General features: G+C 36.8%; 2 protein-coding genes across 4 annotated transcripts; both read right to left on the bottom strand.

Annotated features, from left to right (window-relative positions):
* Positions 1–364: 364 nt before the first annotated feature.
* On the bottom strand, positions 365–7,271 carry LOC132140203 (PR domain zinc finger protein 12-like). Of its 2 annotated transcripts, none has more exons than XM_059549009.1 (5): positions 6,934–7,271; positions 3,673–3,863; positions 3,431–3,586; positions 2,087–2,198; positions 365–1,069 (listed from the first exon to the last, which is right to left on the bottom strand). In XM_059549009.1, exons 1-5 carry the CDS (start codon positions 7,112–7,114, stop codon positions 684–686), a joined length of 1,026 nt encoding a protein of 341 aa, XP_059404992.1. In that variant the 5' UTR covers positions 7,115–7,271; the 3' UTR covers positions 365–683. The 2 variants fall into 2 exon arrangements, with proteins under 2 accessions (XP_059404992.1, XP_059404991.1); XM_059549008.1 differs by having other exon boundaries at positions 365–1,072; positions 6,934–7,270.
* A 3,241-nt stretch (positions 7,272–10,512) lies between these two features.
* On the bottom strand, positions 10,513–27,794 carry fubp3 (far upstream element (FUSE) binding protein 3). 2 transcript variants are annotated; one of them, XM_059549326.1, is made up of 19 exons: positions 27,617–27,794; positions 22,532–22,640; positions 21,824–21,860; positions 21,697–21,746; positions 21,424–21,495; positions 20,320–20,377; positions 20,039–20,201; positions 19,028–19,126; positions 18,850–18,951; positions 18,662–18,764; positions 16,910–17,010; positions 16,644–16,785; positions 15,426–15,586; positions 15,271–15,344; positions 14,126–14,202; positions 13,975–14,043; positions 12,877–12,948; positions 12,662–12,786; positions 10,513–11,948 (listed from the first exon to the last, which is right to left on the bottom strand). In XM_059549326.1, the coding sequence occupies exons 1-19, from the start codon at positions 27,710–27,712 to the stop codon at positions 11,940–11,942; spliced, it is 1,719 nt and encodes a 572-aa protein (XP_059405309.1). In that variant the 5' UTR covers positions 27,713–27,794; the 3' UTR covers positions 10,513–11,939. The 2 variants fall into 2 exon arrangements, with proteins under 2 accessions (XP_059405309.1, XP_059405310.1); XM_059549327.1 differs by lacking the exon at positions 13,975–14,043 and having other exon boundaries at positions 27,617–27,793.
* Positions 27,795–27,923: the final 129 nt, after the last annotated feature.

Genomic DNA, 27,923 nt, shown 5'->3' on the forward strand with positions numbered 1-27,923 from the left:
AACTGTCAACGAATTGCAGTAAAGTCTATTTTATATTAAAGAGAGCAGGTAGAAAAATGTTATTTTATGACAGATTTTTGTCATTTTTCAGTATAAATATCAAAACATTCTTTAAATCAAGAAACAATTAGCCTTTTTTTAGAAGTGAAATATACAGTACGTCTTGTTTACTGCAGAATATATCAGAATGAAGTGATTTATTATTAAAACAAGAACAAATATCAGACACTTGGGAATGGAAACGTGTTTTTCCTTTTTCTGAGCCCATTGGCAGAGATTTATTCTAGTTTCAAACATAATTTTGCCTCATTTTGATCAGTTTCTCCTAAAACCAGACTTTTTATGTTATTTTGCTTCTTAAGTAAATGCAGCTTTTGCAGTGTGGTCAGATACAGTAAAGGTTATTAAAAAGTATTAAATATCTATTATTAAACTTTGAAGTGTTGCTAATGCAAGACATTTCCATTCAGAGACCACACTGACTTCTTGAGTTCAACTTGCTCTTTACCTGCTTGTGTGCTTTGTGCCATGTTTGATTTGTGATCTGCATCCAGTGATCGTTCATTCACTCTCACAAAACATCTTCATCCTCCTCCTCCTCCAGTCTGTGGTTCCTCTCACAGATCCAGACGCAGGTTTGTGCTGATTAAAGTGTCTGTTCCTGCACTCGGTCCGTCTGCGTCTCAGAGCACCAGGGTGGGGACGTGGTGCAGCAGTGCAGGATGGGGAGCGGGCGGAGGCTCCGGGTTCGATCCGCTGGGTCTGTGTCGCGCACTCTTCTGATGCGCGCGCAGGCCGGCCAGCTGCGAGTACGCGCTCTGGCAGACGGTGCACTTGTACGGGCGCTCGCCGGTGTGCAGACGCACGTGGTTGCGCAGCGTGGAGGACTGGCTGAAGCGGCGGCTGCAGAAGCGGCACACGAAGGGCTTGTCCAGGGTGTGGATGCGCATGTGCGAGCGCAGGTTACTGCGGGAGTTAAAGCCACGGTGACAGATGACGCAGCGCATGCGACACGAGGAGGAAGAGGAGGACAGCGAGGAAGATGCGGCGTCACACACCTGAGGGTCGTCTGCTGTGGAGGACAGGGGACATGTCTCAGTCTCTGACACCAGAGAATCGTCATTTGCATGCTAACTTTAATGCAGTTTAATTAAATAAAAGGAGGCACTTAACTGCCAGACAATGGTTTGTCTCAGAATAGCAGAGTAAATATGGTTAAAGTATTAGATGTGTTTTATTTTACATTTATTTGCCAAAAAAAAGACATGAAATTAAATGAAATCTCAAAAACTATTTTATTAAAAAATATTGAGAATAAATGGAAAATAATAAAAAAATTATATAATCTTAAAAAGTCACGGAAATTAATAAAATCTTGAGACGAAATTGAAAATAATAAATCTTAAAAATTAAGAAAATTCTCAAAAACTGATTAAAATGAATAAAATATTAAAAAGTCATGGAAAATTATAAAATCTCAAAAATTAATAAAATCTTAAAATTTCATGGAAAAAAAATAAACCCATCAAAAGCTAACAAAATGAATAAAATCTGGAAAATACGGAAAATAATATTTCAAAAGTCAATAAATCTTAAAAAGAAATGGAAATTAATAAAAATGTAAAAAAAAAAAAGACTCATTTAAATGAATACATTTTTGAAAAATTAACGGAAATATTAAAAACTAAAAAAATATTAAATTCTTAAAAATTCATGAAAATTTATAAAAATAAAAAAAAACTCATTTGAATTAATAAAATCTTGAAAAGTCATGGAAAATAACACAATCTCAAAAATGAATGCCATAAAAAGCCATGAAATGTACTAAAATATTAAAAAGTCATAATTAATCAAATTGCGAAAAATCAGTAGAATAAATAAAATCGTGAAAAGCACATGCAGTTTGTGGACATGACATGAATTATGAAGCATGGCATGTAACATCTGAACAGATGTCAATCCCATCATGCACCACTAGAGGGTGGGTGTCTCTCACAGATGAGCATCTGCTCCAGCTCTTAAACTCAGACTAGTGAAGCAGTAAAGATGAAGAGGTTCTCAGCTTCAGCTGCAGGTGAACACGTACCGCTCCTCTTCTTCTGCTGCTCCTCCTCTGTCCCCGGAACGCCAGGAATTCCCAGGAAAGTGTTGTGAGAATTCCCATACCAAACCAGCAGCTCCTGATCCGGAGGAATAGTCTGGAAATACAAACACACACATGTCATTTCTGAGTAAACATGGACATTAAAATATATATTTTTTTGACAAAAATATGTCATGAGAATGTTTTGTGTACATTCACATTGTTATTATTTCTGAATGTTCTCCAAACATTCAAATCGTCCAGATTTTTTTTTTCTTGATTGTATGAATTTTAAAGAAATCATTAAAGAAATGTTGCATTTGATCCTTTTGCAAACACTATTGCAACATTACTTTTTAATCTGAAACGAAGTAACATTTAACAATAAAACAACATCAAAGAACATGAAACTAAAATGTATCAATAAAACACTCCATGAATTGTGAATAGAAAGAAAATAATGTTTTTGTGCTAAAGTTTTGAGAATGTTATTAAAGACCTCAAAATGCTCTATTAATGTTACTGGAAGAACATTTGTTCATAACTTTGCTTCTAATTAGACAAATGCAAAATATCAAATCAGTTTTAGTTTTGAATTTAATTTATATATATATATATATATAAATAATTTTTTCCAGTTTTCACAGATATTTTTTACCAACATCAATCCTAATCATAACTACTAAAAAATCATTAAATGTCAGGATTTAAAGCCTTTAAATGTCAGTTTGATTATAATGTCACCAAAAAAAATTAGTTTAGTTTAAAATTTCTAGCAAAAAAAACTCTTAAAAGCCAACTAAAATAAAAGGCAAAAACAATTATTTAGTGACAATTATCCTCCTCATTTTATGTAATTGGGAAAATTACAAAATGGTTTGTTCAAACCTCCAGAGATCATAATAAATATTATATGTGCTGTTTTATTTTAGATTTATTTGAGGTAACATTATACATCATATTTTATATTGCATAATTTTTTATAACCCTGTTTTAACCTAATTTGTGTCAGGGTTATTATTGTTAACTAGAAACTAGCCACACACACACACACACACACACACACACACACACACACACACACACACACACTATTTTATTGTACCTAGAGTGAAATAGAATTATGAAAAGGACTATTACTATTCCAGTAAAAACAAAGGCTGTTTTGTGACACTATTACTCTATATTTTTATGTAATTGTCTTTTGAACTTCTAAAATATGGTTTATTTCCATTTTTAATATATTCAGATTTTGAATGCCATGAATGTGGACTGCTGTTCCAGTGTTGTGGCTCTGTGTGTGCAGTCTGTGGATGAGTTTGATCACTCATGGGGACGGTGTCTGACCTCCAGAGCTCTGTAGAAGATGCTGCTGCCCATCTGAAGCACCTCCAGGTTCTGCTCCTGCTCGTTGCGGGCACACTTGATGTAGGTCATCCAGCTGCGCTGATCCTCCTGACTGGCATCGATGAAGCAGTGCACTGTGCCATCCTCGTTAAACACCTGAACACACACACACATCTCTCTATTAAACCACTTCATCTGAACCAGTCCCATGCAGAGTAACACACACACACACACACACACACCTCCCACATGAGGTTATTGTTCTTCCTCAGGTCCACGTGCTCAGGGGACACGAGCCTCCCGGAGAACGGCCCCATCTCAGTCCCGGCTTTGATCCAGGTCTTGGAGAAAATCCCCAGACCTTCTCCAGGGACGGAGCTCTGAGCGATGATGACCTCGCTGGGCAGCACCAGACTGGACAGCTTCTGCACCTCTGCATCACAATCAACAAACATCATCTGAGCTCTCAAACACACAGCTGCTTCAGTCTTTCCATCGCACTAAAGCTACTCCAGATCATTCACATGTTCTTCACACTAAGAAACAAATGGTTGGTAACACTTTCTTTTAAGGTTACACGTTACATGTACTTACTATTAAAATAACAATTAATTATGCATAATTACATGCAAGTAACCCTGAACCAAACCCTAATCCTATATAGTGAGTGCATGTTGTTAATTAATATTCCTCAGGATTCAAATGTATAATTACACTGTAACAAGGACACCTTAAAATAAAGTGTAACAAATGGTTGCATCACTGTGAAAACTCCATTCTTAATTTAGTAACACGTTATTATAAGGAGTCATATGTTACATGAACTTATAAGACTGTTATGATAACAAGTAATTATGCATAATTACATGCCAAACACTAATCCTAAACATATGAAGTGCATAATATTACTCCGTATTTAAATTACACTGTAACAAGGACACCTTGCGTAGGTGTATTAAATTAAATGTTAATTCATTTTTAAGTGTTAATAATATATAAAATTAATGATCAACTATTTATTATAATCTGTAGGCCTACATATGAATCATCATTTTACTTAATTGCTCTTAATCAGCATTAAAATACGATATAAGATAGATATAAATATGCATATCAAATCATAACCAGCAATAGACAAAACGCAGACTTTAAAAACATTAAATGATGCTTTGAAATCGAGTTGAACTTGAATCGTGTGTAACGAATTAATATTAAAACGCTCATGAATGTAAATAGTTTTGCTTGTTTTATTTAAAACATCCTGGTGGTTCTGTGATTTATTAATATTGTTGTGCCGGTGTTCATTTAATATTTAATATGCACTTTTCAAATCATTTCATAGAGCATTTAATTCGCTCATTTAATTCGTTTAGCGATTTTATCGTGACATAAAAGTGTCTCATGGTTGTAATGACACTTTGGCAGACGCGTCGAAACGAATGAATGAAACGAATCCCCTTTATTATTATTTCGGTCACGAAATATGACCTCTATTTAACCGGATTAAGTGCGTTAAATGTCGGGGAGGGAAACTGTAAAAGCGCATTGAAAGCGCAAAGAAAGACGCTCGCATTTAACGTCAAAATCAAAGAATCGCGTGTTTGTCGCGAACAAAACGCAAACAGAAGCGTCTAAAGAGAGGTGAAGAACGCATTCGTTCCGCTCCCACTGACACTCGTTATTCTCCACGGACTCATTCCACATTCATTATCCTTTCAGCGCGTTTGTAGCAATAAATGTGAGTGAATGAAGCGATGGCTTGTTTAAAAACACGCAGGAATTCCGCGAACAAAAAGATGGAAAGGCGATTAGCTGCTTGACATGCCGTGAATGAGGACAGAAAGAGAAGTTCACGGTGTGTTACCGGAGAGAAGCGGAGATGCCAGCGCAGGAGAAGAGATCCGTGAATGAGGGATAAAGCTCCGAGAATAGGGATCTTTTCTGTGGCTTTCTCAGGTCAAGCACAAAGTTAACCAAATGAATTTAAAGCTGCTTCATTCAGCCCTGAGCGGTTACACGCCGAACGAGAGCACCTTTCACCGCTTAAACGGCTTCAATGGAGCAGAAGAAAGGAGACTGCATCCCTGGAGGAGCTTGGGAAGACATTCCCATCAGAGAGAGAGAGTTTGTTCCCACTGACGGATCGCGCGAGCGCTCGCAAAACCAATCAGGTTTAGCGCTTTTTCCGACTAAACAAAATCGAACGCGATCGAAAAGTGAGAATTCAATAGTTATTTATTACCACTTGACGTATTCCGACAACATATCACAAACATTTCTCCAAAACGAAATAAAACTCACGAAACCAATAAAACGCCCATCAAACGTTTTTCTTTTTTCGCGCGAATTTAATACAAAACGGTTTTCTCGCGAACAGTTTATTTGGCCGTTTAAAAAAAATGCATTTAAATACCCCACATTTCACATCGATAAAACAAATAATCTAACTTTTAAAAATGCAGTTCCTTCTCTAGAGACAATAATGTAATTATACTATCATGACAACATATTTTAAACACTTAATAAATTATTTTTGTTTGAGATTTTAGCCAAACACGATCCAAAACTAAAATATGGCTTTTACAGATCAACACTTCGCTTTAAATGTATCACCTATACAACAAGATGAAACTTGAAAAAAAAACATATTAATATTTTGATTGGCAGACTTTTTGTCATTAAGATGATTTGGGTAAACAAATCTCCCAGTTATCCTGAATTCATAGCTTAGCTTACTCTTCAACCAGTTCAGACTTTACGAACATTAACCATGGTTTTATTTTATTTTATTTTTTTGGTGTGTTGATTATCATTTTTATAACGACAGTTTTCCCAAATGCTTGGTTAAACTGTGGTTAGTGCAGCAAAACCGTCCCTTACGAAAATTAACCATGGGTTTACAAAAAATAACCATGGTTTTATTATAGTAAAACTGTAGTAACCCATGGTTTTTTTGGCGTATTGACTGCCATTTGTATAACCACAGATTTACTACATATACCATGGTTATACTATGGTTAATATAGCAAAACCATGGTTAATTTGTGACTACCATGGTTTAACTATAGTAACCATGGTTTTTTGGTTTTATTTGTAGTAAAACCATGGTTAATTTTCGTAAGGGTTACTACAAATAAAACCAAAAAACCATGGTTACTATAGTTAAACCATGGTAGTCACAAATTAACCATGGTTTTGCTATATTAACCATGGTTTAACCATGGTATTTGTAGTAAATCTGTGGTTATACAAATGGTAGTCAACACGCCAAAAAACCATGGGTTACTACAGTTTTACTATAATAAAACCATGGTTATTCTTCGTAAGGGATGTGGTTAGTTGAACTATAGTATGGTTTTGTGTGAAGTAAAAGGCAAGCACTAGCACAGGATCAGTGATGTGAGGTTCTAGATCAGTAGATGAGTGATGTGAGGTTCTAGATCAGTAGATCAGTGATGTGAGGTTCTAGATCAGTAGATGAGTCTGTTCTCCTGCATCTTTACCTCCAGTGAAGGACTGCGCCAGAGCCTCGGCGGTGAACGCGGTCCTCTGCTGCTCCTCGCACGGATTCTCTCCCAGCACGTTCCTCCATCGACCGTACAGAAAACTGTGCAGGATATCAGAGGTGATGATCTCACACAGCTGAGACCTGAACCTGGCCTTCAGCGCCAGAACCGAACCCATGAGTGCTGATGAGTGCTGTGGCGCAGGGTCTGAGAGCGACGGACTGATGCGCTCCCTCCGGAGCAGCTCCACTTATAGCAGCCGGAGTGGCTCTCAGCCTCTAATTAGTTATTAATGACCCCGACCCACACACACACACACACACACACACACACACTCACCAGAAAGAAAAGCTCTTTATGCAGGAGCCCCGCCACTCCTTCAAGACACACACCCAATGAGAACCTCTGTCTTTGTGAGGAGAGAGAGAGAGAGAGAGAGAGAGAGAGATGATCTCACACAAGTGGCTCGACTCCTGTACAGAGGCTATTAACACATCACAGCCTGCAATTATCCTCACACATTTAACCAGCTGTTATTAACCTCAACACACACACAGTCTCTCATGACATACAATTATTCTGCATTTCGCTCACTTTCTCTTGATGCAGGTTTTTTTTTTTGGTCTCAATATGTAATTATTTGCGACAGAAGTCGTTTAGGTTTACATTGGGCAATGAGTTAAATGTGCTTAACAAATTATATCGCATATACATTTGGACACAGTGTCATCTAGCCAATGCATTTATGAATAAGGCAATTTTATGCATGTGCATTATTTATAAATTATAAAGCTAGTATGGAATTTATACATAGTTTTAGTATTTATATTCATTTTTATTTTTATATTCTTCACATTTTGATGCATATGCATTCACTATAAAGTATGAAATGTATATGATATGATAAATGTATAATATAATTTTATATGCTGTGTCTTACATACAAAATATAAATTGACTTTATTGGATAATTCATATAATAGGAAATGTATGCATACAATGTCATTATATGCATATGCATTATTTATGCATTTGTGACACATATGTTCTATAAATGTTTTTTATTTATTTTAATGCATATGCATTGTTTATACTTATTGCATATATTTATCAAATAATAATCTAAGAATATATAATTATTTTTGTTTACATATATGTGTCACTAAAGTAAGGATTCAGTCAGAGATATTAGTAAACTCAGTCAAATGTAGTTTTTTCACAAGGCATTGCTTCTAAAGTTTCATATAACATTACATACAAGCTCTCATCATCACTGAACCCTGACTCTGTCCAGTGCGATCCGTGTCAGTGTTTCAGGCATCAAAAACAAGAAAACACACAAGAGATGTCACAGATGTGACACCAGGAGAGCTTTGAGACTGAACCTCCATCAGACACCACGACTATAAACACCAGCACATGATCAGACATTTATATTCAGTAACAAGCCATTAAGAAACATGACACATCTCTGATATAAATGTACATTCATGCCATTTTAACCTATTTAAATTTACTAAAGATCTAATAATAATCACATAAGTGTGTACAGTGTCACAAACAAATGTGAAATGCAATTAATTAAATCCCTGAATAAATCAACTGGTAATGCTAACAGGCTCCTGAATCTGATCTTCATTCCACCATCAGCAGTAAAATCAGTCTTGAATCACATTCATCCTCCAAGATTTATTTTTCATGCATTGAAACACGTTTAATTATTACACCCAATAACAATCACATGCAGCACTAACAGCCGGAGAGGACATCCACCGACGAAACAAACATGCAACACACTGGAGACAAACACACTCTCTCTCACACACACAAACTCACTCTTTCTCTTACACAAACACACTCTCTCTCACACACACACACAAACTCTCTCACTCACACTTGCTCACTCACTCCCTCACACACACACAAACTTATTCTCTCTCTCTCACTCACTCACACACTCGCTCACTCTCTCTCACACACAAACTTACTCTTTCTCTCACACACCCTCTCTCTCTCTCTCACACACACACACTCTCTCTTTCGCTCTCTCTTACACACACACTGACGCACACACACTTGCTCACTCACTCTTTCTCTTACACACACACAAACTCTCATTCACACACAAACTCACTCTTTCTCTCTTACACATACACACACAAACTCACTCTTTCTCTTACACACACACACACACACACAAACTCTCACTCACACACATTCGCTTACTCTCACACACACACAAACTCACTTTCTCTCTCACTCTCACTCCCTCTCACACACACACACACACACAAACTTACTCTTTCTCTCACACACCCTCTCTCTCTCTCACACACACACACTCTCTCTTTCGCTCTCTCTTACACACACACTGACGCACACACACTTGCTCACTCACTCTTTCTCTTACACACACACAAACTCTCATTCACACACAAACTCACTCTTTCTCTCTTACACATACACACACAAACTCACTCTTTCTCTTACACACACACACACACAAACTCTCACTCACACACATTCGCTTACTCTCACACACACACAAACTCACTTTCTCTCTCACTCTCACTCCCTCTCACACACACACACACACACAAACTTACTCTTTCTCTCACACACCCTCTCTCTCTCTCACACACACACACACTCACTCTTTCGCTCTCTCTTACACACACACTGACGCACACACACTTGCTCACTCACTCTTTCTCTTACACACACACAAACTCTCATTCACACACAAACTCACTTTATCGTTCTCTTACACAAACTCACACACACAAACTCACTCTTTCTCTCTTACACATACACACACAAACTCACTCTTTCTCTTACACACACACACACACAAACTCTCACACACACACAAACTCACTTTCTCTCTCACTCTCACTCCCTCTCACACACACACACACACACACACACCTGCCACTCACTGGAGTTAAGCGTTTTATCTCTGGATGCCGGAGGGCAGTTAGACCAATGAATCCTCACACAAACCACCTCTCTATACACACACACACACACACACACACACACACTACTGTGCTTCAATTAAAGTAGACCGCAAACCAAATGCATTACACTACACTCTTAAGAATTCAGGTTCTTTATTAAAGGAACAGTTCACCCAAGAAGGAGAATCGCCATCAGGCCATCCATCCGAGAAGTTTGTTTCTTCATCAGATTAATCATCTTAATGCTGGATGTGTTTCAGGTTTTGTCTTCTCCAGATGTTCACTGATGGACTGGAGTGCTGTGGATTATTGTGATGTTTTTATCAGACTCTCATTCTGACGGCACCCATTCACTGCAGAGCATCCATTGATGAGACATTTCTCCAAATCTGATGAAGAAACAAACTCATCCTGATCTCTGATGGCCTAAGCACTTTATTTATTTTAGGTGAACTATTCTTTCAAATGAACCTGGAGTACATACACAGAATGAGCAAAAACAACCTCATTGTGCAATCATGGGTTACACAGACAATCAATCAGAAACCATACAAGCACCGCAGATCTCTGAAAGAGGACGACGGCGAGCAAAGAAGAGGCACAGACAAGTGGCAGCCTTTCAATCATTTTAATACATGGTTACCTGTACACATGAGGAAGAAAGAAACACTAAAATTAAACATTTTGAAATTATAATATCCCTTTTCATTAAGCAATGAAGTTAATACTAGATCAATTTGTAACTAATCAATCATACATATATTAGATCACACAGAGTAGAAAGCAAAATCTGAATTAAAAAGTGATGGGATCGGGACTGTACAGTGTGTACTGATGGAGGGAGAGACCGGCGGGATCAAAGAAGACAAGAACGTTTGGTCTTCCAATACTCCGAATATAAAAAACTACAAGTAATTAATACACAGGTAGGCTCTCCGAGGCTTAGCAGTCTTGAACGCTTTAAAGTCGAAGTTTACAGAACTACACACACATAAAACTTCTCATCCGTCAGCAAGATGCAACATCAAATTTCAAATTACACATTTCACAATCTTTGACAAATTTCAGTATGAAAACAACAGAAAAACAGGGACCGTTTTCCTGTAAAAATGCAGGACAAAAAAGTCTTTGATTTAATTATATATATATTTTAAATAAAGTATTTAATCAAGTATCTGAGCATACATACATAGTTTTACAAGAGAGCAAAGGCAAAAAAAACCACCTCACGATACGCTTTTCCCGCCAAATCACCGTAATAAAAAATTATCCGTTACATTTGCATACGACTACAAAAAACTACAAGTTAAACGTCTGTCAAAATATTAGAGAAATCCATCTTTGTTTCAAAAAAAAAAAAAAAAATGAAATAAGATATTGCACCTTTTTTTAAACCAGAGTACAATAAAATGACAATGAAAACAATACAAAGCACATGAGGAATTACATCATCGGCGGCGTCGCGTTTCTCGTGTAACAAAAGCATATATTTCGGTAACAAAAACATCACAGTTTTTCATCGCACTGAATTAAAATGCTTTATGTAGAAGAAAAACAAAGAAAGAAAACATTTTGTACACATTCTTAAAACATTTCATGACAAAACGATAACAATTCAAGACTGCTAAGCCCTCGATCATTTTATTGCAACAGAACTAGAAAAATAAGAGATTATATTGCGCGATCGATGAAACGCCGCGACTCCGGGGTTCATTTTGGCGATACACATCTATATATATATATCGTAGAATTAAAAAGGAAGAATAGAAAACAAACCAACTCTGAAACGGTCCAAAAGGGATCCCGGAAATCGCCCGTGTGAATAATGGTGTACACAAGTATTTAGTAACAATTTGATGTCCTGATTTAGAAATAGTTCTCTTTTTAAATCATATAAGTCATTCTACAGCTAGTGTTTCTCACTAAGAAAAAAAGTAAAAGTCTTCAAGGCGTTGCAAATCTAGAAACCTCTGTTACAAAAGGTCTGTTTCCTCCTCGCAGTGATTCAAAAATCTTCAACTAAAGGGTGTGCAGTCGCCCGCTTTAATGATCCTGCGGCAGCAGAGGAGAAAACACACAGCGTCAGGGTCCACACACACTCGGGATACACATCTCTGTTCTGTGTGAATCTGTGTTAAAGTGTAATGTATTTCTGTGATGCTCCGCTGTATTTTCAGCATCATTCCTCCAGTCTTCAGTGTCACATGATCTTCAGAAATCAGAATAATATGCTGATTTACTGCTCGAGACACATTTCTGATTATTATCAATGTTGAACACAGTTGTGCTGCTCAATATTTCTGTGGAAACTGTGATGCATTTTATTCTTCAGGATTCACAAATAAAAAATTTCTAAAGAACAGCATTTATTTGAAATACAAGTATTTTGCAACATTATAAATGTCTTCACGGTTACTTTTGATCAAAGCGTCCTTGAATTTTTGTTTTTAAACGTTTATAAAATTGATAATCAGAAATGTTTCTTGAGCAGTAAATCATATTATTCTGATTTCTGAAGATCATGTGACACTGAAGACTGGAGAAATGATGCTGAAAATACAGCGGAGCATCACAGAAATAAATTATATGTTAACATACATTCACTTAGAAAACAGACTTTTTAAAATCATAAAAATATGTCAATTTTTACTGTATTTTTGATCAATCAAATGCAGCCTTGGTGAGCAGAAGAGACTTGCTAATTCCTGCACACTTCTGAGCAGTACTGTGTGTTGATATCATTATAAAGCTGATGTGTTTATTACCGGGAGGCCGGGAGCCTGAGTCTGTCCCTGGCCGTAATACGCCCCCTGCTGTCTGTAATACTCCACCCAGGCGGCGCTATAGTCTGGAGGAGAGCTCTGCTGAGACCCCGGACCGGCGGCCTGAGCTGCACACACACACACACACACACACACGGGATGAGAACACTGGAGCACAGCTGGTTCGACTGACATCAGGAGGACAGACGAGCTCTTACTCTGTTTCTTGTAATACTCCTCCCATGCTTTGTTGTAGTCGGAGCCGCTGCTCTGGCCTTGGTTCTGTTGACCTGCACAGACCAAACACACACACTCAGTCTCGATTTGATCCAGGGACATCACTTACAACTCACCACAGCTGCTTGATTAATCTGAATCAAATCAGAGGACTCATAAGACCACAGTTCATTTAAACAAATATATGCACAGTGAGTGAAGATCACGATCGCAAGCGTTCAGCATCTAATGACTGACATGAACTCATCAGTAGCCTCATAGTGCGCGTCCGGGGAAAATAAACACGCAGCTTCACAAATGTATAACAAGCAGCGCTCGTCACAGAAAGAGAAGATTTAAGTGCTCCTGTGTCAGAATAAAATAACGGTTTGCAACATTGGAGCTGCCATAAATATTAGTGTTGAATAGAAGTTAAAAAGTACAATAAAATGATGCATTACTAATATTTTTCCATTTCTTTTTTCATTTTACATTAGAAGTATTTCCAAGTATTAGTTTTTTAGTATTTTTGTCATAATAACAACTTTATTATTATTATAGCCATACTGATATATAATCTCTATAAGGACAAGAAATTGCATTTTAAATCCTAATTGCATTTTTTTTCTTAATAAAAAATAATAATACACAGAGTAAAAACTAAACCAATGATAAATAAACCTGCAAAAGTAATGAATATTATTTTTAAGTGTTAAAAGAAATGTTCATAAAGTAACAGAAAAGGTATTTCTTCCAGGAGTTTTCTCTTCTTACAGTGCAGATCTTTTTACTTCTTTTTAGGACAAATTGCTGTAAATTGATGAAAAAGGCTGTAAATGTCACTAACGGAGCGCGCGCGTCCTGCTGGGCTTTCTGTGTGAAACAACAACAAAAGTTGATCTGAGGCTTTTATCAGGACGAGTAATGAAAAACAACTACAGTCTTCCAGTCCATCCCAAAAAGAAAAAAGTGGCAGAAAATAATAGAGCAGCCCGGGAAGATTGTTAGTCGGGCAAATAAAGCGCTCTCAGCCGTGTCTCTTAAGTGTCCCGGCGTCTCACCCAAACCTTCAGAAGAAACGTTTACGCTGAGGCACTTGCCTAGCTTTTTATAATACTGCTCCCACGCTTTGGAATAGTCCATCTGGCCGCTCTGAGATCCATTGTGACCTGAAATTAGCAAAACCAAGTGAATCTAAAAGAAAAAGTGCTGTTCCTCAGAAGAAACAGCCGAGCTTAAAGTGAGTCTTACCGGGGTCCTGCTGGCTCTGAGGCTGCCAGGTCTGATACGTGGTTCCCCAACCTCCCGTCATGAACGTCTGCGGACCACTGACACACACACACACACACACCATCAGCATCACAAACACTGCACATATGATCCTTTCACACTAAAACAATCATGTGATGAAGAATCAGACATCCTCAGGAGGTTCACATCATCATATCTTTAGCACTACCAACTGACTTTTAATCAATTCATTATGTGATGTGGAGATTAAATTAAGTGCACATCAAATGTAGGTGAGAAATTACCCTCGGAAAGAGCATTCAAAGACATTATTGTGTTAAATGACAAAAGTGTTGAATAGACATTTTGATTTAAGCACCTTAAAGTTTTAATGAGTGATTCATTGAATCATTGACTCACTTGATTTGATTTGTTCAAACAAAACAAGTGACTCTTTACGTATGAGTCATTGAGTTTTTTTTGAATCACTCGGTTTGTTCAAATGCGTGATTCATTCAAAAACAAAACAACTAAAAGCACCTTAAAGTCTTCATGAGTGATTAATTGAATCATTGACTCACTTGATTTGTTCAAACTTTTTCTGTTCAACCAAAACAAGTGACTCTTTATGAATGAGTCACTGAACTATTGACTCACTTGGTTGATTCAAATGCTTGATTCATTCAAAAACAAAACAAAAGCGCTACAAATGAGTCATTGAATTTTTGACTTCACTCGGTTTGTTCAAATGTCTGATTTTTTCAAAAACAAAGCAAGTGACTCTTTATGAATGAGTCAGTGAATCATTGACTCACTCGATTTGTTCAGAAATGTGGAATCATTCAGTAACGAATCACTGCGGTGTGTTGATTCGAGAGGCTCAACAGTTCTATGTTGACATTTAAAGCAGACAAAATATTAATTTCTTGTTTATTGAGCTGCTGTATGAATCACGTGTGTAGTGCTGCAGATCTTGGTGAAAAACAGCGCTCTCGATGGATGTGATACTGCTAAACTATAGATACGAGAGGGGGATTTTTAGCCTCATATCTTGAATTTTAGGTGCATTATAATAGTGTTGATCACCGAGACAGTCGTGCTACATCATGATCATCAGACACTGAATCAATGTAAGATCACGGACGCGTCTGGAGTGAAGGACTCACTTCTGATGAGGAGTCGCCGGTCCTTGGGTGAAAGGACTGAGTCCGAAACTGCTGCTTCCTCCCATCCCAGTCGCCTACATGAGAAACATACAGAACCAGTCATAACAGAGACAGAACAGTCTGTATGTTAGAATGCAAACAGACGCTGATCTCACCCCGATCTTCTCGTCGATCAGCTGTCTGGCCATCTCCATCTGCTGAGGAGATCCACGGATGGAGAAGATCCGCACGTTGGGATCGGTGTTGGGAGGAGGATTTCTCTGCAGCTCCACATGAGCTCCGGACTGCTGGTTGATGCTCTTTATGGTCTCTCCACCTGAGCCGAACACACACACACACACACACACACACACCGCCCCATAATGAGCTCGCTTTCTCACACACGCTACATGTGTGACTTCATGGTTTAAAACATAAAAACACAGGCGCAAAACACCTCAACATCTGCTGAACTAAAATAGAAATAAATCAAATTTAAAAAGACAACCAGATAGAATGTAAAATTTACAGGTGCAAAACATTTACAACAGTTAAATAAAAATAAATACTAATAAATAAAAAAATATGTGACAATTAAAATCAAATTAACAAATCATAAACATCACGAACAATATATATATGATAATAAATAATAATAATAATAATAATAAATACACAACACAGAGTACTAGCAAATAAAATAAAAAATGAAGGTTAAAAAACATTAAAAAAAAAATGCCCAGATAGAAATTTCAGTGACAAACAAATTTAATTAATAAATTAATAAATACAGAAGACCTGCTCACTAAACAGCCAAACAGTCTCCAGTGGCTTAAAATAAAGACAAAAATATGGACACAAGGGATTGTTAAAAAAACAAAAATATAAATAATTGTAATAAATGAATAATTAAAGTTGTCATGATTTCCCGACTGAATGGTTAAATCATCAGTCTGGTGAAGGGAAGCACATTAGTTCACTCATCCAGGCGCTGTGACCCCGGCTCCTCCCACACAGAGCACAGCCCATCACACTGTTGTCACACAAATGTAACCGCTGCATTAATGAAGCCGTTATGAGCTCCAGCCTCAGATAAAGAGCGAGGACGCTGCTGCTGCTGGACGTCTCTACCTCACACTGAGAGAGGTGTGTGTCTCAGAGCCACGGCGCTCAGATACTAACTCAATGTCAAGCGCTTCATTCAGACAGTGTTTCAGACCACCCAGAAGGTGTTTAACCCTCGCTGTACTGCGACGAAGAGCTCACAAGCTCACTACAGAGGGAACACTAACAAGGGTCATTTACACACACTGACATTCAGAAGAATGACAAAATTGTATATCTGCATATATATTCATTCCAACACAACAGCTTCTTATAGAGGAAGTCCTCACCTTTCCCGATCACGAGGCCGCACTTATCAGCCGGTATTGTGTAGGTCACTTCCTGTAGGCCTCCAGGAGATGCCATGTTCCAGTCACCACGACCTCTGCCACGACCTCTGGGTCCAACCGGTCCTCCGAACCCATCGCGCTCCTGAACCACACACGCCGGGAACAGACAAGACGTTAAAACATTGCACTCATTCATGATGTGTAATTCGTCATATATTGTGTCTAAAGTGTAACCCAACATTAACTTCTTATTTCCAGAACTCTACCTGTGCCGTCTGCACCAGATCGTTGATGAGGTGGACCGCGTGCTGACAGCGGTCCGGTTGACCCATGACCTGAGCGATCCGATCCGGACTCATCCCATCATCTGAAACAGACACGGATCCGGCTTTATGAGATTACACACAGCTTTAACCCTACAACATCAAAAACACCTCACTGACTGACATTTATAAACTTTATCTTCCAAAAAATTACATTTATTTGACTATTTCATGTCAGGCTTTACAGGGTTAACATGTCTTTAACTGATTAAATAAAACAGACAAACTAAATGCATTTCCTTGATGCATCAAATATAATTCTCTACTAATCTGAACCAAGTACAATATGGTGAAAAATGTGTTCAGATAACTTTAATAAATGCTATCATCACAAATTTAAATCTATTCATGCATTCTTCTATCATCGTGCACAAAATACATTTTTATCAATTTCATTGTTTAAATTAGTTCTCTCAAACGATTAATCAAATGCAAAATTATTTTTTGTTTATATTATATATGTATATATAAATGCACACATATATATTTACATTTATACATATTCTTATATTTAAATATATTTTATAAATAAGCATAATATTTTTCTTAAATATATACGTGCATGTGTTTGCATTTAAATATGCACATAATAAATATACACATACACTTTGTAAACAAACTTATTATGGATGCGATTAATCAGCACAAATTTAATATATATATATATTTATTTTATTTAATATATATAAATAATATATATATTTATTATTTTTTGTATTTTTAAAAATCACCTAATGTTTATGGAAATCCTCTATACATGCATAATCAATTTTATGGATAATTCACACACACAATGTATTAAAATTACACTAAACAGCAGATTGAATGAACTATTTCCTAACATGAGAGAGCAGTAGATTAATCCCTGTAAACTTCTGAACACGTCAATGATCCTGCTGGTCCTCCACAGACTTTAGAGATGTGTGTGATCGACTGCGTCCCAGAATGCACCAAACTAGTGAACCAATTTCACTTTAGCATGGTTTTATTCTTTGTTAAGCTGCTTTGGAAAGTATTGTACTGTAAAAAGTGCTGCACAAATCAATCTCAGGAAGGTCAAACACTCCTTAAGCATTTAAAGTAAAACAGACTGCATGATTAGAAACTATAAAACAAACTGGATTTATATTACGGATTCATAATTATCCACGAAAATATGTTTGAATAAAGTGAAATGCATTAAACAAGTCCACTTTTTTTAAGTGACCATTTAATTATAAAGCAAATCACAAGAAGTGCAGTACAACTTCAAGCTATTGAAACACTAGTGTGATAAAGATACACACGCACAAGTGTAATTCTCTATATCTGAACAGAATAAGATGCAATGTTTAGAGAATTTGCTCAAATAAATCCACACTTTCATAATAATGTGCACTTCTGATTTGAAAAATAATGCCTTGCTCTCTAACATCACATTTTCTCACTAAATGACGCATTCGGAGCTGTAAGAAGGAGCCAGATTACACCTATCCTAGTCCTTTTTCACACGCATGAATGATTCTGAAGACATTATTTTGTCTAATCACTTGCTAACTAAATTATGCATTATGAATACTTCATGTATAATACTTTTGACATTTGCATCGATATATTGTTGTTACAGCCTGTTCTTGAAGATGTAGGGGTGTGTAATTCGACAGTATCTTGCATGCGTGTAAACGCTGTGCAAACATGAGGTGTGTGAACCCTGACCTGGCTTAAACTGGATCCTGACTCCTGCATCGTTCTGGATCTTCTTGATCATCTCCCCGTTTCTGCCGATGACGATTCCCACGGCGAATCTGGGCACTGCCACCTGTGTGTGTGAGCAAACCAACAATCAACACACGAGGCCTTTCTGGCTTCACCGTGGCTCTAAACGAAGCTGAACGCAGTCTTACGTCGAGGCTGCTGCCCAGTCTGGAGCCGAAGTCACTGCGGCCGCTCCGGAAATCTCCCTGATCCTTGTCCCTGATGATCTCCACCACCAGCTCCCGCGCTTGCTGTACAACACACACTCAGAGTCACACACCATGTGCAGTGCATCGGAGACCGCGTCGCTGATAAACACACACACACCTGGACTTTATAAGGGTCTCCAGTGATTCTCAAGGGTTTGTCTGATCCGGTGGGCATCGGGTCGTCCTGAATCATGATCATCTTTACTCCTGTCCTCTCCTGTGGGCAGACAACATTAATCCACAACTAAAAACATGTTCATTTTTAATCTAATTTAATGCATGATGTGCAGATTAATTAATCTAAATCAAATTAATTGCACATCAATTTAACTGCGTGACTGAGACATTACCCCCCCCCCCCCCCAAAAAAAGTGTCATTATTTTGTTAGATGAGAAAAGCGTTGAAGCGTTGTCTTTTTTTAAGTGTTAAAACATACAGATGCAATTCAAAATGAAATGTTACTGTTAATATGAAGCTAAAAGCAAGTCACTTTTCAGTGAGTCGTTGAATAGATCACTTAACCGATTACGATTCGATTCGAAACAAAGCAAGTCTTTACGAATGATTCTTTGAACCATTGACTCAATCATTCAAATGGCTGATCCATTCAGAAACGAAGCAAGCGACTGCCTGTGTCCCAATGTGCATACTATCCATCCTAAAGAGTATGTGACTTTAGTAGTTCCAGTACTATTTAGGGCAGATAGGGTGGATAGTATGCACACTGGGACCCAGGGACTGTTTTTGAATCACTGACTCATTCATATCTTTTGAAACGGCTGATTCATTTGGGAACAAAGCAAGTGACTCTTTACGAATGAGTCATTGACTCACTTGATTTGTTCAAACGGCAGATTCATTCAGAAACCAAGCAGGTGACGGTCTTAACTAAAGAGTCATTGGATCACCGACTCACTCAGTTCATTCAAACAGATGATTCTTTTAGAAACAAAGCAAGTGATTGCCTGTCTGCCTATGAATGAGTCATTGAATCATTGACTTACTTGATTTGTTAAAAACTGAATACATTCAGTAATGAAACAAAACTCTGATTGGGACTATTTTCATTAGTGAACAAGAGCACAATATAGAAATAAAGATGGGCTTGTGGCAAGTGAACTAACGCACCTGCAGCTGTTTGATGGTGTCGCCTCCCTTCCCGATGACCAGGCCCACTTTACTGGCCGGGATCAGGATCTCTTGGACAGCGCTGTTCCCGTCCATCTGAGTATGGAAGCCCGGTCCGTTCCGACAGCGGTCCACGATCTGCCCCAACAACCTCTTGGCCTGCCTGACGAACACGAAGACAGCAGACGAATGACTGGCGCTCATTCAGTGCATGCCGACTCTATTACAGCAGCAGCGTATACGGTGATGTGTTTGTGCTACAGAGGACAGTGCATTCTTACTCGATGCTTTCTGGGGTCCCAGTCAGGGTGCAAGGCCTGTCCATCATTCCTCCACTGTCTGCGATGACACCACAAACTATTACAAGCAACTCCAAACAAACTAGAAAGCAAAGCAATGCACAACACAGACTGTGCATTTCACAATCGTACTAATTTCAGTTGTTCGTGACGAGCGTGTCTAACACTGAACATCGTAATATCGGTGTTTGCATGAACACTTTACAGCTTCAGAGCTCGTGTTCTCTCTGGACACCACAATGATCAAGTTACGACTACACATGGATCAAACACTGACTTTTTTTTAAATCTCTAAAACCACAATAAATGGCACTATTTTGTAACAAAACAAAAAAAAAGTACCCAAACAATGCCATTACAGTGTGTTCAAAAGGGAAAAAATAATGTTTCCATAAATTCGAAACTGTAGAGAGACACAGATCTAGTAAAGATAGAGGATTTTACAAAAATGTAATTATTTAAAAAAAATAAAATCTCATAATAATATGTTATTATTGTTAAAATATTACACATTTTACCATAATATTTAAATGGTTTCATTATTATTTTATTTACATTTATGCATAAGGAAAATTATATAAAAAAAGACAAATTATTATAAATTATGCATCAATATTTTCTCAAATGTATATTATAATTTATAATTATTAATCAATCAAATAGTTTTGAATATTAACATTGTTTTAGTAAAATATTTATAGTTTTAATTATTAGAATTACTATAACTTATTTAAATATTTACATACATTTCTGCATAAGGAAAAGGATATTTTCACAATTTAGCATAAATGCATCGTCACAATTATAAATTAAAATCAAGAATGTATAAAAACGTTGCATTAGAATTTATAAGTAAATATGTATTGAATATTAACATTCTTGTTTTATTAAAATATTTATAGTTTCCTTTTATTCATAAAATCAACAGTTACTACTTAATTGCATGCATCATTTGTTTAATATGCATCAATAATATTCTCACATTTATAATTAGAAATTAAATATCTATGAAATATTTTACATAACTTATTATTATTAACTAGTTTCATTAATTTCACTATTCATGTTTTTATTATATATACGTACCAGCAGCGATCTGGATCTTACAGTTCGCTTCCAGCTGGATTCTTGTGATCTGTTCTCCTCCTCGTCCAATGACTGCCGGACCACAAAAACACACAGATCAGCTCATATCAGCCCAAAAACGGTATGCATACTACTTATGCACACTTTAAGAGCATTCATAAACTATTAAATCACAAAGAAGCTGCATTAGATATTTCACACTAATTATTAGACGACTAAAGCTCAAAAAGTGGTGCAACATCCATGTTTGATGAAGTGATGCACAGTACTTACTGAACCCAACCATCTTATCAGGCACTTTGAAGTCTTCTGTTATTATAGCCCTTAACAAACACATAAGAGCATCATCAGTTCAGCTGTGAGGAGAAATGCATGAGTTTTAATGTATTCGAGCTCTCACCTTGTACCGTGCACCATTGCACCAAGCTGGTTAGCCACTGCACAGAAACAGACGGGAAAATACATCAGCGTTTATTACACAGAGCATCTCATCACAGTCTGGCAAGAGAAGATTCAGACCTTAGAGTATGCAAATTACTACTGTTAAAAATTAAATAGATTAAAAAAAATTGTATAGTTTAAAAACAATAAAATGAGTGCATTGTTATTTATTTAACAAATGCATTTTTAGACATTATATGAATTGCAAATGAATATTGAATAGCAAAAGCAAAATTGTAAAAATGTTAAAGCCATGATCTGGAGAGATTTGTGACGCTTACGTCCTCTTTCAGTCAAATATGATTAACTACATTAATTCACAGAAAAGCCTTTATATATATATTTTAATATCCACTCTACTGGCACTTTTAATACTGTATTGATTTCGGTTAAAACATGGAAATATTCAGTTTCAACTTTGACTTTGGGGAGATTGTAAGAATTTATATATACATATAAATTTTATTACAAACTGCTTAATAAAGCTGTCCTTTAGCCAGTAACAATTTAGTCCAGAAAAAACATTGCATTAATAAATGAAAGAAAAAAAAAAATACAGATTTGAAGTTGATCTTTCAGGCCAGTTTCAGTGATTCAGTGTCTCTCTCGCTCTCTGTTTCTGCACATCGCTCACTCAGCAGACCATTCGAAGCACAAACGCCAGTACCTCCTTCCTCCAGCGAGCGCTTGGGCGTCCCGTAGCCGTACAGAGAGGCATCGACGACCGGAGACGAGTTATTGAGATGCTGCATCTGCTCTCCTCCCATCTTAGCCATCTGAGAGAGACAGACACACTTCAGCACCGCAGTACATTAATCAGTGCACACACACACACGCTAAATATAGAATATAGATACAAAATAATTATAAAATAATGAGAGTATTATGAGCCATCTTAAAAATAAAAATCCTAAATTATTTTTCGTAATGCTCTCATTGCATGCAGTTATGAGCAAACACAATCTCGCTGAAATATATCACTATGTGCTACAAAAATACATTTTTTACAATATTTATTTTAAACCAGTGTATTAGTAACAGGAGTGTACCAGTAAAATATAAACGTGATGCTAAAAATAAATACAAATAATTGTGTGCAAAGAATTGTAAATAATTATAATTATTAATATGTAATGTATTATTGTGTGATTAATAAATATAAAATATTATATACACACACACACACACACACACACACAGCAAGAGGCCATTTTGAAGAGAAAGACACACAGAGAGAGATTCCTCCAGCTAAACCCTCTTTCTGGGGAATGCTGGGAAGGAATGTGAGCTATGTGAGCGACCCAAGGGAACGACTCCAGCGAAACAGAGCGGTCAGGAATTCAGATCAACAACTGGACACTTGTTGGTCACTGGAGCCGGACAGCAGGGCCTTCCTCTCAGTAAACCACTGTGTACCATGTGACTAATTACCCATGATGCACTGGGGAGTGTTCATGCAGACACGCTGTGTCATGACGGGTGGAGAAACCAGCTCGGTCACTTTTACACACTCATGGATTAATGGTTAATTACCAGCTGCTTGTGATTGTGTGAGTGGTGACTAATTAAATCAGACTTGACGAGGCTCAGGGTTCAACCCTCATGAGCCAGAACACATGCATATGCTTTAAGATCCTCAAAACTTAGATTTTATTTATTTACTTTTAATTTACCATTTAAATAATAAAAAAGTCACGCATTTAGGTCATTTCTGAACCGGATATGTATGGAGTACCGTTAGGTGTCAAAGATGATCTCATATTAGCGTCAAAAAAATGTTTGTAGAATATATTTAGTGTCGCACACGTAAGGGACTGAATTTTGTTGATGAACATGAACCACTGCAGCGTGAGAAACCTCACTTTTTTCATTTGAGAATGACATTTTATTCAAGTAAATGAACTTATTTTGCTTGAAATTTTGATTTAATATTAATGTTGTTTTGATAGAAATAAATATGTCTGTTTCATAATTTTAGACCGTTTTGGATCAATCCTGAGTTATAAATTTATAAATGTGATTAATACTGGTAATACTCAGATTATGTGTTTTGAAAAATATTGAAAAAAATAATCATTTCCATAGTTTTTTTTTTTAGGTGTGGTTCACATGCAATTTAATTTCAAAGAATTTCTCAATTTTTTTTATTAAGAAAAAAATCATATTGGATTATGAATGAATATATACATCCATTTTTTCTTCAGTGTGGTTTATGCAAAATGTGAAATTTCTAAGAAATTAATTTAATTAAGTGCTAAAATAAGAATTGATGCATTTCTTCAGATTTCCTCATTAATTAGAGGTTGCTGATCAGATCCAATCTACGATCTTCACAGAAGGCATGCATGACAGCTGTCAGTGCACGGGTGAAGATGATTATGTAAGGCCTTCACATGCAGGTCCAAGCCCTGGTTTCGATCACAGGGAGCACACTACAGATAAAGTGCAGTGTGACGGCGGATGAGTCAGCTGTGGAGACTGTGAACGGGCCTGTGCTTCTGGACCAGAGCCAGGGCTATTTCTTCCCCACAGAGCTGATAAAAGCTGAACACACAGACGAACAGCTCAACCGGGCCACAGGTGTCCCACAGCGCGTGCTCAAGGACGACACACACATTACCAAACATGAGCTTACACTGTTAGAGCAGCAATACACCTCAAGCATTACACTGGAGGAGTAGTAGACCATTGGGGAAAAATTTATTGAAACAATGTTAGCTGTTTTTTTTAAATATTCAAAGTTCAAAATAATTTTCATTCACTGAAATTAAAGTTAACTAGTATTTTACTTAATGAGAAATTGCTGCTCAGACACATTATGGCTCTAGTTAAAAAAAAATATGAAGTAAATATTATGATTCTTCAAATTTATGCAAGTAAAATTCTTTTTTTTTTTTTTAGAAACAAACACTTCCTTTTTTTTTTTTTTTTATTTGGGCTGGTTTTGGTTATGAATTCTAAGTAATTTAATTAAACTATTCATTCTAACAGGGTTCATTCTTTAATTCTCAAACTATAAACTTCATATGACAATATCTTCAAATAAAATCTCTCATCAATATTGAAATACAGTGTATGGGTGTATATATCTAATAATATTTCTATTTTAACTTGACATACTACAATAAGTCAAACTAAAATTAAAACCATAAAGAAAAGCTTTTTTTGTTGTTAACGGAAATAAAATTAAATATTTTAATGAATAATAGTTTAAACTAGTAATTCTCACTTTCATTTAGTTTAACGTGATGTACTAAAATAGCTAAAACTAAAATAAATATTATTACCAAACAAAACAAAATCAACAAAACATACTAAAAAAATAAAAAAATAATCAAAACTTATAGAAAAGAAGAAACCAAAATTAAAATGAACACTACATTGCTACACTGGGAAAACACCCATCTTTGAGAGGCTTATTGCTTTTATAGGGGTAACAGAATTAAACACAGAATAAATGATTCCTTTGTGACGTCGATCAAACAACAGTTGAACATCTCTAACAGCTCTTAGACGTATTAACACTGATGAAACTGTATGACAAAGTCTCACTCCTGCATGCTATGAATAAGTGTTAATAATGGAGGCTCCCGTCTGGTTTTTCATGTTATGCAAACGTGGCGTGGCACACGCATGCATGAGCGACTTCTCTTAAAGTGTCTTGTGTTCACAGCCCCAGCTTCTCTCTGAAACACTGACACGCGTGTGTCATGACAGCTGCGTGCTGCTCACTGCACAGCTCTCGTCAAATCAGTGACTCTAACAGTCAACTACTGTAGTGCTATTTTATGCTTATAAAGTGCATGCTATAGAATATTTAATGGTAGAAATACACTAATAGGGGTTCAAATCTAAGCATGTCTTCTGTAAGTATTATTTACCATCATCAAAAGACTCTGATCTCAGCAGATTTACTACATGCAATACTATACATAGAGTATTTTAATATTTTTAATTGTTATTTAGCACTTTTAATACTCAATCTTCAGCTCATGGGCAGGTATAACACTTCCAATACTATATATGTAGTACTGAAATTAGTACTTTAATAACGATTGTTATTTTATCATAAAATATACTACTGCATGTGGTATATCTGCTCATTTGAGCAATTTTAATAATTATAATCCATATCTGAGCAAATATACTACATGCAATAGTGTATGTAATGGTCAAGTGAAGACTGAGTATTAAAAGTGCTCATTTTATGATTACATGCAGCATTTGATGTTGTATTTGTTGAGATGAACATTATTAATTTAAAATGGACATCTGAGCAGATAGAATGCAATGCTATAATAAAGAGGGGTTTTAATAATAATAGTTATTTTATCATTACATGCAGTATTGCATGAAGTATTTCTACTGGTATGAACATTGGGAGTATTAAAACAGCTCATTTGAGCACATACAATGGTAAAATGACGATTAAAATGACTAAAAGTGCTAGCCTGAGCACATACAATAAATGCTATACTATATGGTAAAATTATTACTTTAATCATTATAAAGGCAATTTTACAATTGCATATAGTATCTGCTCAGATAAATACTTTTAATCATCATTTTACCACTACGTATAGTACTGCATGAAGTATTTCCGCTGAGATGAATGAGTATTTAAGTACTCATCTGAGCAGATATACTGTATGAAGTACTGTATGTAATGGTAAAATTACAGTTACACATAATAAAAATTGCACATGAGCAGATTGCATGTAGTATATCTGCTCGGAGGAGTACTTAAATACTCATTCATCTCAGCGGAAATACTTCATGCAGCAGTGTATATGTAATGGTAAAAAAATGTTTTTTAATCATTATATGCATATAGTGCTGCATGTAGTATTCCTGCTGAGATCAAGATGATGAGTATTGAAGTACTCATCCGAGCAGATATACTACATGCAATACTATAATTAATGGTATAAGCACTTTTAATAATTACAATCATCATTTTACAACTACATATAGTGTTGCATGTAGAATTTCTGCTGATATGAGTACTTTTAATACTCATAATCTTTATCTGTGAGCAAATATAGGACATGCAACACTCGTATGTCATGGTAACCTTTAATCATTATAAGCACCATTTTACGATTACAAGTACTATATCTGCTCAGATGAGTACTTTAAATCAAAGTAACGTTACTGCATGTAGCATTTCCACTGAGATGAAGATTAGAAGTATCAAAAGTACTCATATGAGCAGATATACTGTATATAATGGTAATATTACAGTTACACTTATTAAAAACTGCACGTCTGAGCATATATACTCCATGCAGCACTGTATTTGATGGTAAAAAGAGTACTTTTGATCATTATTCGCATCATGTGTCCATGACATGTAGTGATGTGTGTAGTCTTCCGCTGAGATGAAGGTACAGAGTGTTAAAGTGCTCCTCCGAGCAGATATAGAGCACGCAGTCCTGTGTGTAAGAGTGTAATGGAGTTCGCTGAGGGAAGTTGTGAGGAGTGTAAGACAACAACAGGTTGCAGCAGTGTTTGTGCTCGAGCAGACCGCGCTAAAGTTACTGTCAGCGTCGGCAGCGCGATGTTGCGCGGTTTGATCGCGTCTAAACACTGTTTCACGGTTGTTGTTCATGTGTTGTGGCCTTAATCTGTGTGAGTGCTGGAGTTTTAAAGCTCCTGCAGCACTAGCAGCTAGCAGGCTAAGCGCGTGAGCGTCAAACACACACACACACACTCGCGCGCCAAACACAGGCTCGCGCCCTCGCGTCTCTACCTGTCGCGCGCGGTGGAAGGGGTCCGTGAATCCGTCCTTCATCCCGGTCTGAGCCACCGAGGCCTGTCCCTGCACCAGCTCCGCCATCATCATCATCACACTCACACACACACAAGCGAATAAACACACACACGACGCACACTATCGACCCCGGAACAGGAAACGCGCGCGGGAGCACCGCGAGACCCCAGCGAGAGACGAGACTCTGCGAGATTTCACACACGTGGTTCTTAAAGCCGTTCAGTGCACTGTCGATGTATTAGTTTATTCAATAAAGAGTTCACTTTATTACCTCTTAAACTAAACT

Source organism: Carassius carassius, chromosome 5 (assembly GCF_963082965.1).
Source record: "Carassius carassius chromosome 5, fCarCar2.1, whole genome shotgun sequence".
Classification (NCBI taxonomy): Eukaryota; Metazoa; Chordata; class Actinopteri; order Cypriniformes; family Cyprinidae; genus Carassius; species Carassius carassius.